A 19676-nucleotide genomic window follows, 5' to 3' on the forward strand; every position below is an offset into this window, starting at 1 on the left:
TGATAACACTTTGCATTAATGTGACACCTATACATGTAGAAAAGAATATAATACAACTTTATATACTTCAACCTTTTCACAACAATGAATCACTATCATTTACATTTGTTGTTTCTACAAACACTCCTGGGCAATTCAGAATACTCCATAAAACAGTATTTTTTTTATGTCATAGCTTCTTACAAAAAATTAGGTCACAAAGATCTGGGAAATCTGAATTTCAAAGTGATTTTTTTTTCTTTTAATTGTGTTAAATTTTGTTTAAAAAGGAAAAAAAAACTAAGTACCTACAGAAAAAAAAAGGTTTAAAAAAAAATGAGTTTTAAAGAATTACACAAAATTAAAACCCATAAATGTGATGCCCAACAATAAAACTAAAATTATAAAAAGTTTTATTTGTTTTCTTGAAGTAATACAAAATTGTAGGGGCACTATTGTCCATTCATATGTAAAGCAAGGTAGAAGATTAAAGGATACAATTTTACTGAACTTTCTCTCTGTATTTGTTTTATTCCTTTTGCACCTATGTATTTCACTTCCCTGTTCTGATTAAACTTTAATAACTTTTTTGTTTGTTATCAGAAAATGTTATATTTGGTATTGGGTTCAAGGAGAATGCATGCCCATAAACATTTGTTGATAGGAACAGTTTGTTTTTTTAATCATATTTTTTGTGACCTTATTGAAAAGCAATAAGATATAGATTTGTATATGTAGTCCTAGTTATTTCTACTTAACTTGGTGCACAAAGGTGGCTGAGTATCTGCTTTATTATAAGGATTGTTTACACCTGAAATGACACTGACGTCACATAATTGTGCAATAAACTATCTACATTAAATCATAACCTCAGACTAAAAAAACATATTGGACCCCTATGTTCACATCATTTTGCTAATTGCTAATGTAAAGAAATCCACTTTGCTGACCACTGGAGTGGAAAGGGAAATCATTAGAGGTATCCAAATTTAAGCAAAGAAGAAGAGCACTGTTGTCTGAGACACATTAAAAAAATAAAAAATCTGATCAAAGGTATTAGGTATATTTAAGAAGAATAAAGAAGAAAAATGGTTATATAAAAAGAATTTAGAAATTCTAAAACAATAAAATATCTTGAATATGTTGAAGCATGCAAGTATATATATAAATGAATGCAGTCAACTTCTAAATCTCAAAAGGTATTGGAGGGTGGGGGACTTGACTAAATGCCTAGACTTTCCAAAGGGAACCCACAATTTAGAGTTGAATGAATGACAAATTTATATCTACTTTTATTTTTAGAAGAAAATCTAAGGGTAATACAAAGACATTTTACCCAGACACAATTACTTAGTAAAATGACCAAAGTTAATCTGACATTAGTCAGAGCAACTATAGGAGTGATAAATGTTTTATTAGTACTACTAAGTTATAGCTTTTAGTTTTAAAAGAGAGTTAGTTAATAAGCATTGTAATATATATTATTTTAAGGCAAGAAAGAAATAGCCATTACACAGTATGACTTAGACAACATTTAGACTTGAGACTCAAAGATTGACTGCACTGAGTGTTAGGGAATAAATGACTTTTAAACAAAATAAACAGTCAAATTCTTTTTTTTTTTTTGTTGTATTAAATCTTAAGTCATTCTCAATGTAGGCTGCACATGAGTAATACATTGTAAAAAAAAACAAAAAAAGTATATTTGGACGACACATAAATATCAATACAACAAAAACCTGACTTGTTTATTTCCTCAAAAGTTTTCCAATATTAATATATTTTCTTTGTATTGAAATGTTAGTTTTATTTACTGATTTTCATGTAATAAAGCTGGTAAGAAAGTAAATTGAATGTATGACTCACTTGTAAGACTTCAGTGAAATTCTCCAGACTCACTTTCTCACCAATGATCATCTCAAACTTATCAATAGCATCATCCAAATGTTTTTTCAGCTTGAGGTTCTCTTTTCGGAAAGAGCAGTTTTCACTAAGTGCTTGAGTTAGCTGTGGACATGACCAGAGACAGCTTTCACAGTGGGGATCAAACTCAGGATGAACACAACTATACATCAAATGTTACCAGATAACTAAGAGGTTTTACATATTCTCATTTGTCATGTGTATGACCCTATATTGTCCAGAAAACTGCCACACACCCATTTCAGCTGCATAAAAAAAGTAAAGTACCCCTTTTCAAATTTTGCAGTCTACAAGGCAGACGATTTAAAGGTCATCTGTTTCGGTTAACAAAGGTTTCATTTGGCTAACACAACAACCAAACGTTTGTTAGGTACCGATTATAGTTGGGTGAACTCAAGCACCCAAAGAAATCCTGAAATTCAAAATTCCTGTCTTCACCAAGATTCAAAACCAAGATCCTCGATTTAAAAGCCAAGCCCCCACTTTCAGCTGCATACAGACAAGAAAAGTCTATTATTTTAAGACAAAAAGAAAATATTTAAATGAATACATACAAAAATTAAGTTTTATTAAAAGTCTGAAAAGAATTTACAGTACATCTCAATTTAACAGGCATTGTTTTATAATTAAAGATTGGATTATTACTTTTGTACTATTGGTTTTATTACACTATGTTTTGCAAGATCAGTAAAACCAAAAAAAAAAAACGTTTACACATTTCAATAACAATAATTAGACCAGACAAAATAAATATGTAAAACGTAGACAAGACTAATAATTATAATGATCAGGGTTAGACTCTGGGGAACAAACCTCTTCCTTTAACTTCATTTTCTCTTGATTGGATTTGTCCAGCTCCTTCATCTGACTCTCATACACTTGGATTGATGTTGAGTCTTTTTCTAAGGCATCTGACAGCTGTTGAGTACATGGCATACTTTTATTGAATAATGCATATTGTTATACTAAATATACCATTTGAAAAGCCTGTTTTATGTAAATAAGTTGATCTGTATCCTCAAAAAAAAAAAATCTCCATCTATATATATAATTCTCTTTGTGGCCCAAGTTTGCGGTACACTACAATGAAAAAGTCATGAAAAGATAACTATTTTATTTGTGCAATTCCGACTAGAATTACCCCACGTAATTTTCGCTGTGACATAGAGCGAGGCTCAAAAAAAAAAAAAAAAAAGAGGGTCAGCACGTAAAAACTATAAGTATAAATATAAGTATAATTTGATTTATGATTTGACAATGTAACTGTGTTTCCACAGGCTTTTTTTAAAAATATATAGTCCTCGCATTTTAAGGGAGTTTTCGGTCTTGGCAATTTTCTCCAATACTGACATAAAAGGAAACATCTAGGTCTGAAGACTGTAACCGGAATATCCATGGGACAAGGTGGGTCAATGTTAGTCAACAATCACAAAGAGGAGTGGCTCAACCAATGGGCATCAGGAAACACAGGCAGAGCCATGTACAATGAAATGACTATGCCTAACAAACTGGACAGTATTAACTTCCTCCCCCGCAAAAAACAATTTTCCAACTAAGAACAGGACACACAACACTATTAAATTACCACCTGAACAAAATAATCTCCACACAACTCCCCCTTTGCAGACACTGCGCCCACCCCTTTGAAACTATAAACCATATCCTCTTTGAATGCCCCTCCCTAATCCACCTTAGGCAGACCCTACTTCCACTACAGCCCAACATAACTAACACCCTGTACGGCAGTGCTGAACAACTGAAGAAAACAGCACACTTTTTTTCCTTGGCACAGTCTGCAAAAGAGCTCACAGCTCAGCAGCAATAAAGCTGGCTAGAAGAAAATGCTATCAGTAAAAGAAAAATAAAAAGAACCTTTTGCGTTAACTTGGCAACGGTGGCCTTCTCCTCCCTTAAGCTGTGATTTAGTTTCTCAATCTCTGCCTTATGGAGAGCTCTCATTGATTCCATTTGCTGTTTCATGGAAGACATCTTTTCAGATGCTGCTGACCTGATTAACACAAATAACTAACAATATAGAAAGCGTATTGTAAAATAAAGGTATATTCAAATACAGATATTTAAAGCATGTAAACATATATCCAAGTTCTATCTCCATTTCAATGCTGACATATCCATAGGCAGGAATGTACAGGTTTTACATTGTCTTCAGCCAACAAATTACAAGGATGTTATGTAGTTAAAAACTATAGAATGTGCCAAGACATATTCTAAAGATTTCAGACACAAAAAAATTCACATATTCCTCAGACCAATTTAATGATTGCATTCACTCAAGCGCAGAGAAATAATAAATAATTTTTGAGCTTAAGACTTTAATGGGACAACTTCAAGATCAATGAGAGAGCTCAGGGGTGTAAAAGAGACATCAAAAGGGCATTGAGGAGGCCATTAGGACAGTTGTTTTACAGATAGACCTAAAGTATTAAACCTTTACCTGGCCATTGACACAGCCTGTAATTGTTGTGTAGCACCATCCAGTTCATCTTCTCTCTCAACTACAGCTTTCTCATAGGTGTTTCTGAAACACAATTAGGTTAATAGAGAAAAGGTTTGGGGTAATTATTGAGAACTTGTTATTATCTATCATTAAAGTTATTTTTTAATATGTGACTATTACTTAACCAAGCTGAAAAAGAACACAAAGCTGAAAAGAACACAAAACCAAGCTGTTCTTACTTAATGCTCTCCCATTCAGCCTCCCTCTTCTTGCTTTCTTCCACCAGATGTTCCAAGTCCTTCACTTGATCTTCAAGCTCTGTGCACACTTTGGTCAACTGTTCCACTTTCTAGGAGACAGAAACACATTGGAATATTAGCATAAGTGAGATCAAGTAAAGTGACTAGGGAGGTAAGCAGCTCAGAAAAGGATCTGAATAGAAAATGTTTCTATTCACAAGAGAGAACAAAGAAAAACAGTTAAATAGACCTAAAAGTAAAAATGAGTAGTAAAGTTCCCCTTTCAGACCTTGTGGTCTATAGGGAAAATGATGTAAAGAAACAGAAATGGACTAAAGGACCAAAAAAAATATGTTAAGTTGGTGAGTCTACCTTAAATTCCATCTCATACTGCTGCTGTTTGGTCTTGATCTCTTCCATCAGGCTGACTGTCTCTTTGTTGTTAGAACCTCTTTCCTTCTGCAAGCTGGCATGTTTGTCTTCCAGGACCTGAAGAAACATTTACTCAACATAACAACAGCAATGACCCAAGTTATTGTCATTTGTAAGTCCTTTGGCAAAATTACTTTGAGAATTGCTTTCACCAAACTGAAAGATCACTGAAGTCAATTAACAATGATTAAATCAAAAAAAAAAAACAAAAAAAAAAAAAATTTAAAATTTCAAATATCCCATTTTGCTAAATTTAGTGCCTGTCGGCCAGTGTCACAAATAGAAAAAAAACACACTTCCACAAAAATAATAATAATTAACAAAAAAATAGTACCTTGTATTGTCTCTGTAATGTATCATGTTGAGACTTCAAGGTTTTCAGTTCTGCTAGAGCATCTTGGGCATTCTGTCAACATTTCAAGTTGTTCATTGTATTTAAAAAAAATGGAATTATTTTCTTAGCTATACTCATTTTCATTTCAAATAATGATATATATATATATAAAGCAAAGTATATTGTTCTCATTTCCTACAATATTATTGTCAAATTAAATTTGTTATATTGAGTCCAAATCACAAACTTGTAAGTATCTGGCATTCTCCACAGCTTTATTATCAAGTATGTGTTGAAGTCTGTCTATTCTGTCTCTCAGTTCCAGCTCCTGGCGTTTGGATGCAGCCAGTAGAGATCTGGCCTCACTCAATGCCAGGTTGGACTCTTCCAGCTCATGACGAAGGTATGCTGGGATATCTCCGCCAGAATACTGGAACAACAATAAAACTTTCAATCAAATAAATCCTTAACAAGTTTGTAGTTTATAGGTTAGAACTATTTTAAAGTGAATGGTATGCTGTGTTAATAGATTAGACGTTGGTGCAGTGTCAGATAACTGAGTGTGTCAAATCTTGAAATGTACTTGGCAAAATTTTCTTAACAGCCTCCCCCTAGATCAGTGTTTCTCAAACTGTGTGCCGCGGCACACTAGTGTGCCGCCGAAGATTTGCAGGTGTGCCGCGGGAGTTTTCAGAACGCCACACGTGCAGGCGTTACACAGGTCTGCCTACTATTAAATTTTTATTTTATGTTGCGATGACATCTCCACTTGCAATGACCAGTAGTAGTAGTGGATCGGTCCATTATGACGGAAAGGGCTGTTATTTATTCAGGTTATGGAATTTTTTAACTATACATATATTATTATAATGACTCAAATGTAGGCCGGCTTAGCAGACGCACATCAGTTCTTGAATTGGTAACGATAATAACGATAACAAGTTATCACTAAGCCTTATTCATTGTTATCCATGGAGAAATACGTTAGCAAGAATGAAACTGCGAAAGCGTTAAATGAAAAGCAAGGAACCAAACGAAGGTACAAAGAAGATTACATCGGATATGGTTTCATATCTTCGGGACCTGAAGATGTTCCATTGCATTTCTGTCTGATCTGCAATGCAACTCTGTGGAATGAGGCGCTTGTTCCAAGCAAATTGAAGAGACACTTGGAAACAAAATATCCAGCTATAAAAGCGTAACCGAAAAAATACGTTGAAAACATCAGGGCTCAACAAAATAAACAAGCTAAGAAACTTACAAAGTACCTAAAGCTGCCAGAAAAGGGATTGATTGCAAGTTATAAGGTTTCTCAGTTATAAACAAAAACGCAAGAAAGCACACACAGAGGCTGAATCAATCATTGCACCAGCTTTAGCAATAGTTGTTGAAACTATCCTTGGACCCGATGCCGCCGAAAAAGTTAAAAAGTTCCTTTGTCAAATGATAATATCTCGCGCAGAATTGAAGACTTATCGTCAGATTTACAAGTTCAAATCTGCGAACACTTCGACGTGACTGACGATGAAGTGTCTCTGCTGTGGTCTGTTCAAGTTGATGAATCCGCTGACGTTAGCGGCAAAGCCCAGCTGCTAGCTTTTATTCGGTTCATAAAGGATGAAAAATGTGTCAACGAATTCTTATTTTGAAAAGATTTACGAACTACGACCAAAGGCGAAGATATTTTTAAAGTGGTGAACGAAAACATTTTGCTATTCAAACTACATTGGAAAAACTGTGTCAGCGTTTGCACCGATGGCTGTCCTTCCATGCAGGGAAATAGAAAGGGATTCATCACTCTTGTGCGTCAAGAAAATTCAAATGTATTAGTTGTTCACTGCATGATCAACAGAGAAGCTCTTGCCTTCAAATCTTTACCGAAAGATTTGATATCTGCTCTGGATCAAGTGATTGAAGTTGTAAACTTCATCAAATCTCGACCGCTTGCATCCCAACTTTTCTCAGAGCTTTGTGAAGCAATGGATTCAGACTACAAATGTCTCTCCTGTATCACACCAACGTTCGTTGGCTCTCCAGGGGAAAAGTGTTTAAGGTGTCGTCCAACTCAAGGCTGAGCTGATTTCATTATTGGGGGCTGAAAACAAAAAAGATTTTGGATTTTTTATTCATGACGAGATCTGGTGGGTTAAGGTGACATTTCTCTCTGATTTATTTGACAAATTAAATTCATTGAACTTAAGTCTTCAAGAACCATCGGAAACCATCATCACTGCATCCTCAAAACTGAAGTCATTTGGTGAAAATTGTCTTTGTGGCAAAGTAAGATCTCGAAAGGAGTCTTCGACTGCTTTCCTACTTACTATGAATGTGCTTCAAATAAAGAAATCACCCCCGAAATTCTGGACACTTTGACACACTTGCAGTCAGCATTGTAGCATTACTTTCCAACAGTTGGAAGTAATGAATATGGATGGTTCAGTTATCCATTTGGAAACAATGAAGCTACAAATCTGACAACTGAAGAAGCAAAGCAGCTCATTGATTTAAAAAACGATGCAGTTCTTAAGTCAAGTTTTGCCGAGAAAAGCCTGGATGTGTTTTTGGATTTCAATCAACAAGTTATATCCTGCAATCAGTTTAAAAGCAATCAAAATAATTCTTCCATTTGCATCTTCATGGTTTTGTGAGTTTGGATTTTCAGCATTGACTGAAATCAAATCTAAGAAAAGAGAGAGACTTCTTACAATAGACGATGAAATACGAGTTTGTTTGTCGACTCTGGAGCCTCGATTAGATCGCATGTGCTCTAAAAACAACAACAGGCAAACCCTTCACATTAAATGTAATACTTCAAAACAGGTAAAATACTTTTTTTTCTTTTTATTATAAAATAACTGTTGCTCTTCGTGGTGTGCCGCGAAATTTTTGTAGTTTTTTTACTGTGCCGCCAGACAAAAAAGTTTGAGAAACACTGCCCTAGATGAAGCAAATTAGCAAAACCAAAACAGCATACATACAACATACAAAAATACATTCATTAGTTGCACACAAACCACTTAGAGTATATAATGATGATGATTATCTCCATACCTCAGATGCACCTCTCCTAATCTCCACCTCTCTTCTGGCCTCCTGTAGCTGCTGCTGCAGGTCTTGTACTTGTGATGCCAGTCCATTCACATCATCTCCTAGTCCAGTCTTCATGGAGTCCAGCTGAGCCTTAAAGAATAGAAAATTTTTTAATCATTACAATTTAAAAGTTTATATACAGATTTCTTACATAATGTAGTCAATGAGTTAGTCATTCAGTCTCACCTTCAATGAATCTCTTTCTCCAGTCAACTCCTGTACTTTAGATTCAAGTTGCACTTTTTCAAATTTTAATTCACCAGACATTCTTGCGGGCTGAGATTCGTATTTCTAAAATAGATTTTCCAAATATGAATAGGATATATTTTAACTGATAAAGAAATAAAACAGACTATTTATAAGACCTAGCCAGAATGATTAAATAATTCAAACAAATTATAATTGAGCATCATTAAAAAAAAACTGTCTCACTGACCTTTAACTGGGCAGCAAGCTTCTCTTTCTCTTCAGTTGCCTGTTTGGCTCTCAGGGCTTCTTTCTCCAGCTGTGTGACCAAATCATTCTCAGTCTTCATCAGCTCTTCAATCTGAAATCAATTGATGACACAAATGTTACAAACATTACCACTTACAAAAGCCGTCTGAAGGTATTCAACCCACACCTTGTGTTTAAAACACAAAATATAACCATCAAATATTGCCAAGCTTGAAACAGTCAGATAGCAATGAATAAGCTCCACATTCATTTTTCATGCCATTATAGGTACCTTAGCTAATGAGCTATGGAAATTAAAGTAAAAAAGTAAAGTTGCCCTTTCAGACCTTGTGGTCTATAGGGCAGATGATGTAAAGCTAATCTGATTCTGTGGCCTACGTTTAACGAGGGTGTCATGTGACCAGCACAACAACCAACCACCTTTACTTTTCCCCAACTAATGTCAGGTACCGATTAGAGCAGGGTGGACTCAAAGGCGCCCAAAGAGTCCCGAAATAAAAATCACAGTCATCACGAAGATTCGAACCCAGAACCCATGGTTCAGAAGCCAAGCTCTTTACCGCTTATCCACCGTGCCTCATGGAAATTACTTTAAGATTATTATTTAAATAATTATATGCCAATAACTAAATTATAGGGAAACTCTGATGGTTTTTCAAATTTGAGTTATTGAGATATTTAAATTCTGCGTAAAAAGTTGTAATAGTATACATTTTACCATTTTGTATTTAAATGCTTAGAAACATTTATATTTAATAAATTAGTCAGTAAATACTTGACATCTAAAAAAAAACAAAAAACAGGGTTCTTTGATATTTTGTTTTTAGCTCAGTTAAAAGTCACTTCCCTCAACAATTCTGAAAGAGAAACTACATTTAACCAATCGTAAAAAAAATGTTACATTTATTATCTGTAAATTAAAACACATACTATACAAAAAAATTGTTAAAACCATCGGAGTTTCCCTTTAATATCAATAAACAAATATTAACCAATAACATGGTCTTTAGACTTTTGTTTCATTTATACCTAAAACATTTTTCATTTTAAACCATATCACATTTGATTGCCATCTTTTGACACTGAGTTAATTATTTAAAAAAATAAAAGGATTTAAAATGTGTTAACTATAAAATATTTTTTAAAATTTTAATAAATTACTACTTAACCAGATTCTTTACTAGGAATACATTTAGCAAACTATTGCAGTGATTCCCAACCTTTTTGTTACATTTAGTACAAATACATTTCATTAAGAAAGCTAAACTAAACCTTTCATTTTCTGAAAAAAGTATTACACCCATGTGTTGGTTACAGCTGCACTACATGAATAGTATTAGTTGTTTGTTTTGTTCTGTCTTAACATGTAAATCAAACAGCTAAAACTAATGAAACATTTCTTCTTCTTCTTCTAGCCAGCTTTATTGCTGCTGAGCTGTGAGCTCTTTTGCAGACTGTGCCAAGGAAAAAAAGTGTGCTGTTTTCTTCAGTTGTTCAGCACTGCCGTACAGGGTGTTGGTTATATGAAACATTTAAATCTGCTAATAACCTCAGTTCGCAGCTCCATCACATTAGCTGTTTGCACATCCAACCTTGACCTCAATTCCTCTGCATCATTTTTTTTATCCCTCAGCTCATTCTTAAGTGAGGTCACCACATCTTCCAGTTCTTTTACCTTGACCTTCATCTCTTCAGCAGTTGTCTTGTTCTGTGAAAAGCAAAGAAGTGTGCTAAGTTTAAAGTTCACTAGCAAGAAAAGTCTTTCATGAGTAACTCATATGCCAAGATCTCCCCTAAAGTTTATCCAAAGACTTTTATATTGATTACAGATGGTCTCACCTTGTCTTGTGCCAGAGATTCAGTCTGTTGTCTACTTAGTTTCAATTTCATTTCTGTTATTTCTTTTTCTAAGCCTTTTACCTGAAAACAAATCAACAGTAAGAGGGGATCCAACATCTTTGAAAATGATAAAGCAGTGTTAGATACCTAGTTTAGTTAGTTTAGTTACATACTATATTAGATTGACAGTGAACACACATTTTATAGTGACATTGGGGTTAGAGATTAGGGTAGACTTTTAAAACTCAGTTATTGCTAGACTTTCAAAGGGGTAACATCATTGTTAGTGACGGACTCGACTGTGGCCCATTCTGTATTAAAGATTGTTTATAGTATTCATCTTGAGTGAACTTAGTTATTGAGTCTTTGATCCTACAAGGTACACACACATCTAGAATTATCAAGATAGAAATACTTCAAGTACATCTTATTACAGTGGCATCCATTACAGCAGACATGACAGTAGGGTTATACACAAATTGTGCCTACCTTGTCTTCATGTTCCTGTCTTAATTTCTGAAGAGTTCCACTCTCCTGTAGCATTGCCAGAGAGGTTCTCCTGTTGAAAGGTCTCTGAGGACTACTCTTTCCAACTTGTTTCTCCAGGCTCTCAACTTGCTTTCTAAGCTCTGTGTTCTCCCTCTGCAGCCTGCTGACCAAGGTACCCCCCAGCTCCACGCTACACCTCTTCTCCTGTCCACCCTTGTCCTTCTCCAGCCTATCCACCAGTTTTTTGAGACGGTCAATTTCCAGGCTCAGCTTGTTGACATCAGAGTCATCTGAGCTCTTGCATTGCTCCTGAAGCTTGCCTAGGCTTGATTCCAGTCTATCTATCTCTCTGTTCAGCTTCTTGACGCACTCATCTGAGGAATGTTTCTCATTCTTTAGTTCTTGTAACAATTTCTCTGCCAGATTTTTCTCCTTTGCTAGCAAGTCCTTCTGCTTCTCTAAATTGCTCTTTTCATTCAGGACTTTATCCTTCACCTTTTCTGCTTCTGCTTTCTCCCCTTTCAATTTATCCATCAAGATTTTTTCTTTGTCCCTCAATTGCTCCACTGCATCTTTATCAGCCTTAACAGTCGCCAACTCCCGCTCAAGCCTTGCCTTCTCCTTCTCCGCCATATCTACCAGGGCCACCTTGACCTTGAGCTGAGCTATTTCTTCACTGGTAGTAGCAACTTTCTGGTCTTGAATGGATTTCAGTTTTTGTTCCAAATCTTTTCTCTCAGCAGTCAATGACTCAACTTTGATTTTCTCTTTTCGGAGATTCATCTCCAGTTTTTCCAATTTTTCCTCAAGGTTTAATTTATCCTTTTCAAATGCTGATAAGCGTTCAACCTTAGAGATACGGAACAATAGATAAATATCTTGAAATATTACATAAAATCCTCTTATTGTCAGTATTTTACAATATTAAGACTAAATTTAAAATGAACGCTAGCAGTTAATTTAAATAACATATTGTTTCATTTGAATCTACTTCATTAAAGAAGAAGCAAAAGATCTAACACATTCTAGCAAGTGATGCTTAAGGAGTATGTATTATCAGCTATCAAGACAAAGAAATTTGAAAGTGGTTGTGAGTTTGGATATAATAAAAGTAGATAATAGACATACAAAATGTCCAAGTTAAGCTTCAAAGAGCAAACTATTAAATGCTTTTAAATTACTGGTATCGGATTTAATGGAAGTCAGAAGAAAATGATAAATAAAAAAAAAAAAAACAATACTTTTCTATGTTTATAAAGAAAAAAAGTGAAGATTTAACTATTTCTCTCTTAATTGATGATATTGATTTTACCCCATAAATTTAAATTAAATTTTGGTTTATAAATGTTAAATTGTATTGTCTAAAAAGAGCATGCATTATCCTTTAAGTCTATACCAAATATAACATATTCTGATCAAAACAAAAAGGTTATTGAAGTTTAATGGGATAGTGAATTACAAATAAGCAAATTGAATAATTCCATTAGAACATGGAAAATAATAACGGAGAGAAAGAGTTAAATTAAAATGACTTGGAATTCTTATATAAGCAAGACAATGAAAATCAGGTGTAACTGTAATGTAGAGATAATGACCTTCATCTCTAGCCTTCTGTTCTCTCTCTCCAATGTAGCTATCTTCTCCAGCTTTGTCTCTAGTTCACGTTTCTCTTTCTCTGATGTCTCCAGCCTATCTATCCTCCTCAGCAGCCTTTCTTTTTCTCTTTCTGCGGCCGCCACTTTATCCTCCAGCCCTTGCTTGTCTCTCAGAGCTGTGGTAATGCGACGTTCCAGGTCAGTGTTTTGTTGCTGTAGACGGCTGATTTGAAAGTTAAGCTCTGCCTTTGACTGCTTATGCTCATCATTTTGCGCAGAGGCCTTTTGTAAGGATTCAACTTGCACCTGTTATAATATTAAATATGTACACACAATCAAATGCTTTTGGGTTCTACAAGTGTCGATGGGTACAAAACATTGGCAAGGTCTATCACATAAAACTAGTTAAAAATTACTCAATTGTATGTTAAATTTTTTTGATACTCAGCAATACATAAATTTTACAAATAAGCTGTACTGCCATTGATAGCAAGTGAGTATATTATCAAGTAAATTGAAGGATAATTTCACTGCTGGTAACATTAGGAAATAAAACTGATTAGGGGTACTTTTTACAAATAATTTATATGCCCCAAAACACTAAAGGAAACTAAGAGGCCATTGCCACAGCTCACCTAATTGCACACTATCATAGCATCATGACAATAATTATACCATTAAAAAGTCTTTAACTTTCTTAGTGTTCTATGTCTTTGTTAAGACTTTAAAACCAGGTTGTACATTAGTATATCAAATAATGTATGAAAGATGTATCAAAATACTGGGTGTAACAAATGAGAAAAGGACTAGTAATCAAATTGAATACTTGGTGGGTACACAAAGTAGTCTTATGCGTTGATTCAAAGTGGCTGCTACTCAAAACTTTCATCACAGGATACAAATCATATGTCAATGAAATGAGAATCTTATACTTTATTCTCAAAACCCTTTTGTATAGCTAACATCTTGTCAATTTCTTATATTTAAAATATTTGTTAGAACATTACTTGTAGGTCAGTGTTCCTCTGCTGCAACTGTTGTAAATGTGTCTGCAAGTCTGTATTTCTTCTCTCCAGTTTCTCCAGCTCCAAGGTCCTGTCATCAAGTAGACCTTGCAAGGTCTCCACCTAAAAAGCCAGCAAGAAATCATATCTCATTCAATTGAGAAAAATTTATTTATAATTTAAGAGTTTTGCATGGATAAATCAATTTGGAGTTTCATTACCTGTGTTGTTAGAGTGGCTTCCCTTCTCTCAAGTCGTTGCCGATCAGAAGTGACCTTGGCTAGCTCATCTTCCAGAGATCGAACTTTGGCCTCAGTCAACTCCACCTGACAATCAAACTTATTTCTGAAATGAAATAGAAACCCACATTAGGAAAACTGATTGTTCAATGACTAAAAAGAAAATTAATGTGAATGGAAAACTAATGTAGAAACTTCTAAAGAGTCCTACTTGTAATCTTGTGCTAGCAATCTCTGCTCCTCTAATTTCTTGATGGCATCCTCCATTTGTTTAGTTTTGTGCAGGGCAGATTGGCGAGATTTATCAACTTCCTCCTTAAGAGATATGAGTTCCGTTTCCAAAGACAGCTTACTTTGCTGCACTTCCTGTCGGACAGAACATAAAGTGCACATCTTTTTGAGTCATCATATAAAGAGATTTTTTAATCAGGTTTGGTCAAATGGTTTTGATTTCTATTTAGAACATACATACACCTTACAATTTGTGTAGAGTATACAGTAATGTACAATACTGAATGATTGCTAGGGGCTTCATTGCTGTTTGAAAAAAAAAAAAAACACATCCAAAAGGATAAAGCCAAAGTGATATCATTAATATCAGGAACGAGGAACAAAAAGTTACCTTCAACTGTTTATCACTGTCTGTATAAGTTGCACTCTGAGTGAGGTAGCTTCTCATAGTCTCCTGAAGTTCTTTGATGATTGTCTTTTGTGCCTCTACTTCATGCTGGTAGCTTGATACCTGCCACCGAATGGTAAAATAAAATAAGGTCCAACACATTTGTGTTTCCAAAACTGTGAACACCAGGGTTCCGCGAGGCCTGAATAGGTGTTCCATGAACTACTGGAATAATTAACTAGTAGGCCACCACATGAATAACCATCTCTAAAAAAAATAAGCAAAGTGTTACACTAAATATTCAGAATGTGTGAAGTGTTCAGCTAAGGAAAAAATTTGGGAAACACTGGTCTAACATAATAGAAGGGAACATAGCTATGACCAAGTGACAACCATTTCACTATACTTGTACAAATAAACATACTCTGTGATACTGGTAGGATAGTACATAACCAGCTGTCATAATGATGAGCCTAACACTTAAATAATCTTAAGTACCAACAAATTAGTAGTGATGGCCCATGACCACAAAATATTTTTAACTAGTACTAACACATTTAAAGGAGCTATTACTCTGTTATGTTCAGTTTAAATGTAACAAAAGACTTTTTTTTTTTCAATGGATACTATTGCCATTACCTTTTCCATCAGCTTATCTTTCATCTTTCTTCCCATTCCCTCCTTCTGTTTGAGTGTCTGCACCTCAGACTCCAGTGCAGCTATTTTAACATTCATCCCTTCCTCTTTCTCTCGCCACTCTCTAGCATTCTCTGCATACTTATCCACCATTTTCTGTAGTGCCTGATAAGAAGAGAGAGCTATTATTTTATCTCCCTTAGTGGCTAACTTTAACAATAGCGTGATAATATGCGCGCACAAAAAATAAAAGAAATCATTAAATTAATATTAAAAATGATAAGACAATTAAGAAAATCATAATAATCAACTATAAACAAAACGTTCGCAGCCCAATTACCTGAAGTTTGCTAACATTTTGGTTATCCAAAAAAGAGCAACGTCCAGTTTTTAAGGTCACATGTAAGGTCAGTTTTTTCTTGGATGGACAGAGAGAATGGTGGAAGTTGTCCAGTTCAAACTTGTTTGAAAACAAAGCACGACATATAAAAATAACTCAAATAGGTAAGATTATAACATAGAGAAAAAAAAAATAAATACAAGTCTGATACAAAGTCCACAGCCTATAACAAAAATAATCTTATTGATTGCCAATAATTATAATAATCAAGTTTACATTATGCAGTTACCACTATCCTCAAGCATTTTTCCATGTTTATTTGATTAAATAAAATTATAATAATTTAATTTATAGAGTGCTGTTAATAAACATGATGTAGACTATAACATTACAAACATAATCAAAACAACTAAAATGACAAACTAATCTAATAAAGTTGGGTCTCCATGTTCTTCATGAATGAAGCATGTTGTCTGTCTGAGAGCAATGGGGAGTGAGTTCCAAACCTTTGGTTTATATTTTTACAATATAAATCCGACAGTTCTTAAACCAACTAATCAAATAAGTTTACTTTTTGTACCTTTGCCACTCCACTGCCACCAGACATTTGGACGTCTGCCAAAGCTACACTGGACAAGTCATGCAGCGAGCTGTTCATCTTGTGGTGCAGCTGCTGTACTTCACTAGCTTGCTGTTCCTCGCTTTCTTCATAGGCTTCCACCAGTTTCTCAAGCTCAGCCAGCTTAACTGACATCTCATCTATGGTGGCCTGCTTATCCTGCAGAAGGCTCTCCCAAGTTTCATTATTCAAACTGAGGAGCATTAGGTCCTTGTGGTTTTCCTCTCTAGACATTCTCTTTGCCTTCTCCAGCTTTCTTTTTTGAACCTAAAACAGTAACAATTATTTCAAACAGTCTGACAATAACCAATAACATTCCAGTTAGATAACTTTAAAAAGAATTACAACAAGCAAATTTCCATTATTTCAGTCTGACAATAACATTCTGGTTAGATCATTTTTAAAAAGAATTTCATCAAGAAAATTTCTTTCTAATTGAAGATGTAAAAAAAAAGGTATCGATACATTTTTTCCTTTTTTAGAAAATTTAACCAGCGACCATATAAAGTTAATAGCTTGAAATTGAAACTATACTTTGCATAAATTTAGCATACAGCATTCAGGGCAATTTTTTATTATTATTTATCTGAGGCAATTTTAAGTTGTCTAAAGAAAAAAAAAGGTTTAATAAGATAATTCCTCTAGTATGTAAACTTTCAAAATATATATATAATAGTTATTTGTAATATCCTCAGACAGTACATCATTTTTGTATTTCAATAGAGATGTTATTCATTATGAGAAGCTAATCTGCTAAACATATAACTTTCATTTTTATTACTCAACCTATCTTAATGTCTTCAGGTGTTACACAAATGTACACAACAGATTTGATGATTGCTCACTTTAGTTTGAACACAAAACACAAAATTCTAAAGAAAGGACAAATTAAAAAAAGAAACCTCAAGCTGAGACTTGGCCTCAGTGAGAGCTTCTGTAGCTTGGGCCAGCTGGTATTCCCTATCTCTTAGCTGGGCAGTAAGTTTCTCCTGTTCTGACTGAAGCAACACAATCTCAGCTTTAAATTCCTCCATTTTAACCTCTAGCAACTCATCCTCTGCTCAGAGAGAAACAAAACAAACAAAAAAATGTATAGTAAAAAAAAAGTACCCCTTCCAGACCTTGTGATCTATGTGGCAGATAATGTAAAATTTATCTTTTTCTGTGGCCCACGGCACTGTAATAAAGGTGTAATGTGGCTAGCAAAACGACCAACCGCCTTTACTTTTCCCCAACTAATGTCCCATACCCATTAGAGTTGGGTGGACTCAAGAGGCCCATAAAGATCCAGAAAGTAAAAAATCCCAGTGTTTACCAGGATTTGAACATGAGACCCAGAGTTCAGAAGCCAAGCACTTTACCACTCAGCCACCACGCCTAAATGTATAGAACTTTTCTTTAAAAAATAAGGACCAGAGATGAATGGTTATTATGATCAATGAATGTATACAGTTAAGTGTGAAAAGCAAGTATCTGAAAAGTTGACTTGTAGGCTCACAAAAATTCTATTATCAATGTATACAGTTAAGTGTGAAAAGCAAGTATCTGAAAAGTTGACTTGTAGGCTCACAAAAATTCTATTTATAATGTTAGGCTCAAAAGAACAAAATTTGTCTGTGTTAAGAAGATAATTAGATTCTAAACGTATCTACTTTGTATACAGTCTCCTAAGTTAACAAGATTTAATGTCAGCTATCAAAAACTAAAAGCACTTTTGAAAATCTGATTCCACCAGTACCTGAATCTTGATCAATATAGGTGCAAAGGTTATTTTTTGTCATGTAATCATGCAAGCTGTTTTTTTTCCCCCATATACATGCACATTGTTAAAACAAACCTTATATAGTAATACTACAGCATAAGTAAAGGTTTTGTTTGGCAATAGTTAACATATGTTTAAAAAATGTTAAAATTGATTGATCATAACAAGTACTAGCTTTTACTGACCTATAAGCCGTATTTCATTATCCATAGTAGTCCAAGTCTCCAACAAAGAAGAGCATCTTTGATCATTAGGAAATGGATTACTTTCATAAGACTGCACTAGTTTTTTTAATCTGTTAATTTCCTGATCTTTCTCTGCCAGAATTTTCATCACCTCCTTGTCAAACATGAAGGCGCTTGTAGTTGACTCGTAAGCCAAGCTGGCTTGGTCACGAGCACTGCTATTGTTCAAGTCACCAGGGCTGGCTGGACTGCTAATGGAAGAAGTTTTACAGAATGTGAAGCCAACAAAAGGAAGATCTCGCCCAGAAAAATCATTTTGTGGCTTTAATACTTCGAGATCCGGTTGACGCTGAACCTTTTCAACTTCATCAAAGTGTGACGTATCATCCAGGCCATTAATGGAAGGAACATATATGGCATCCCCTGTTTGAGATATCAGTGGTTAAAGTTACGTTTGTCAATAAAATCTAGAAATGTGTAAAATCAAAAAAACTTCAAACAAAATAGCTCCAAGTACTCACTTTCTCTGATGGTGTCCCATTTAACTCCTTTGAAAAAAGGATGAGCCTTTATTCCTGACCAGTTTAAGCGAGAGTGTGAATCTGTCAGCAGTTTTTTAATAAAATCTTTTGCTTGGTCAGAAACATCACTCTCTGCTGGGAACTTTAAAGTATTCTGTATAGAAAAATTCATCACCGTCAGATTTTTTTTTTAGCAATGGGACAGATAGTAGTTAGTTATCTAATAGTTATTCAATTTATCAAGTAACTCCTTACGTGAGCTTTACTTTCAATTAATGTTTTAAGTGTCTATTAGGTTTAAGCAGTATCACACAAATCCTCAAGTTCTGATTTAAAGTCCTTGTCTCTAACAAGATTCATAGAATTCTTTGATAGAATAGGATTTTTACCACTTAGCCAACCACAGTTCATTGTTAATAAGAAACCAAAAGACTATACAAAAATACAAAAACAGTCAACCAACCTTAAAGTTCATAATGTTAGCATAAGTTGACACCATGGTGGCATGTTCATTAGAGAATGGTGTTGCACCAAACAGCATCTCAAAAGCACAAACACCCAAAGACCACCAATCCACCTCTGCACCGTAGGTAATTCGTTGTCTACTTTTGTTCATTGCTTGAAGAAGCTCTGGAGCAACATAATCTGGAGTGCCGACTGGCATGTGTGAAGATACCTAAGTAAAACAAACTTTTTAGTGTCTCCTTGAAATAAAAACTTGATTAAAACAACTGGCAAATCACACCTCTGTACCCCTTTCATAAAAAAAAATTTTGAGGGGCAAACATTTTACTGCAGAGGCATAGTGAGAGGGGGAGCATGGGGGGGCACAATGCCCCGGGGGCTACACGCAGCCTATATTTCTATGTGATGTTCATAAAAAATGGGGGGGGGGGGGGGGGTGAGGTGGGAGCAGC

At 34.8% G+C, this 19676-nt stretch overlaps 1 protein-coding gene across 4 annotated transcripts in view; it reads right to left on the reverse strand.

Annotated features, from left to right (window-relative positions):
- The window catches only part of LOC106056141 (citron Rho-interacting kinase-like), a 45023-nt gene that overhangs the window by 18739 nt on the left and 6608 nt on the right, over positions 1-19676 (reverse strand). For all 4 annotated transcript variants that reach the window (XM_056005679.1, XM_056005681.1, XM_056005680.1 and 1 more), the window contains exons 7-32: positions 19223-19435; positions 18760-18913; positions 18239-18661; positions 17194-17348; positions 16253-16558; positions 15673-15792; positions 15336-15497; positions 14700-14819; positions 14289-14443; positions 14060-14183; positions 13842-13961; positions 12835-13140; positions 11240-12088; positions 10751-10831; positions 10461-10619; positions 8892-9002; positions 8642-8746; positions 8417-8545; positions 5613-5795; positions 5366-5437; positions 4972-5088; positions 4600-4709; positions 4358-4441; positions 3775-3910; positions 2716-2820; positions 1846-1986 (exon numbers count right to left, since the gene is read on the reverse strand). In XM_056005679.1, the coding sequence (XP_055861654.1) occupies positions 1846-1986; positions 2716-2820; positions 3775-3910; positions 4358-4441; positions 4600-4709; positions 4972-5088; positions 5366-5437; positions 5613-5795; positions 8417-8545; positions 8642-8746; positions 8892-9002; positions 10461-10619; positions 10751-10831; positions 11240-12088; positions 12835-13140; positions 13842-13961; positions 14060-14183; positions 14289-14443; positions 14700-14819; positions 15336-15497; positions 15673-15792; positions 16253-16558; positions 17194-17348; positions 18239-18661; positions 18760-18913; positions 19223-19435 (4740 nt within the window). The remainder of the gene's footprint in view (positions 1-1845; positions 1987-2715; positions 2821-3774; positions 3911-4357; positions 4442-4599; positions 4710-4971; positions 5089-5365; positions 5438-5612; positions 5796-8416; positions 8546-8641; positions 8747-8891; positions 9003-10460; positions 10620-10750; positions 10832-11239; positions 12089-12834; positions 13141-13841; positions 13962-14059; positions 14184-14288; positions 14444-14699; positions 14820-15335; positions 15498-15672; positions 15793-16252; positions 16559-17193; positions 17349-18238; positions 18662-18759; positions 18914-19222; positions 19436-19676) is intronic.

The sequence above is a fragment of the Biomphalaria glabrata genome, chromosome 12 (assembly GCF_947242115.1).
Source record: "Biomphalaria glabrata chromosome 12, xgBioGlab47.1, whole genome shotgun sequence".
Lineage (NCBI taxonomy): Eukaryota > Metazoa > Mollusca > Gastropoda > Planorbidae > Biomphalaria > Biomphalaria glabrata.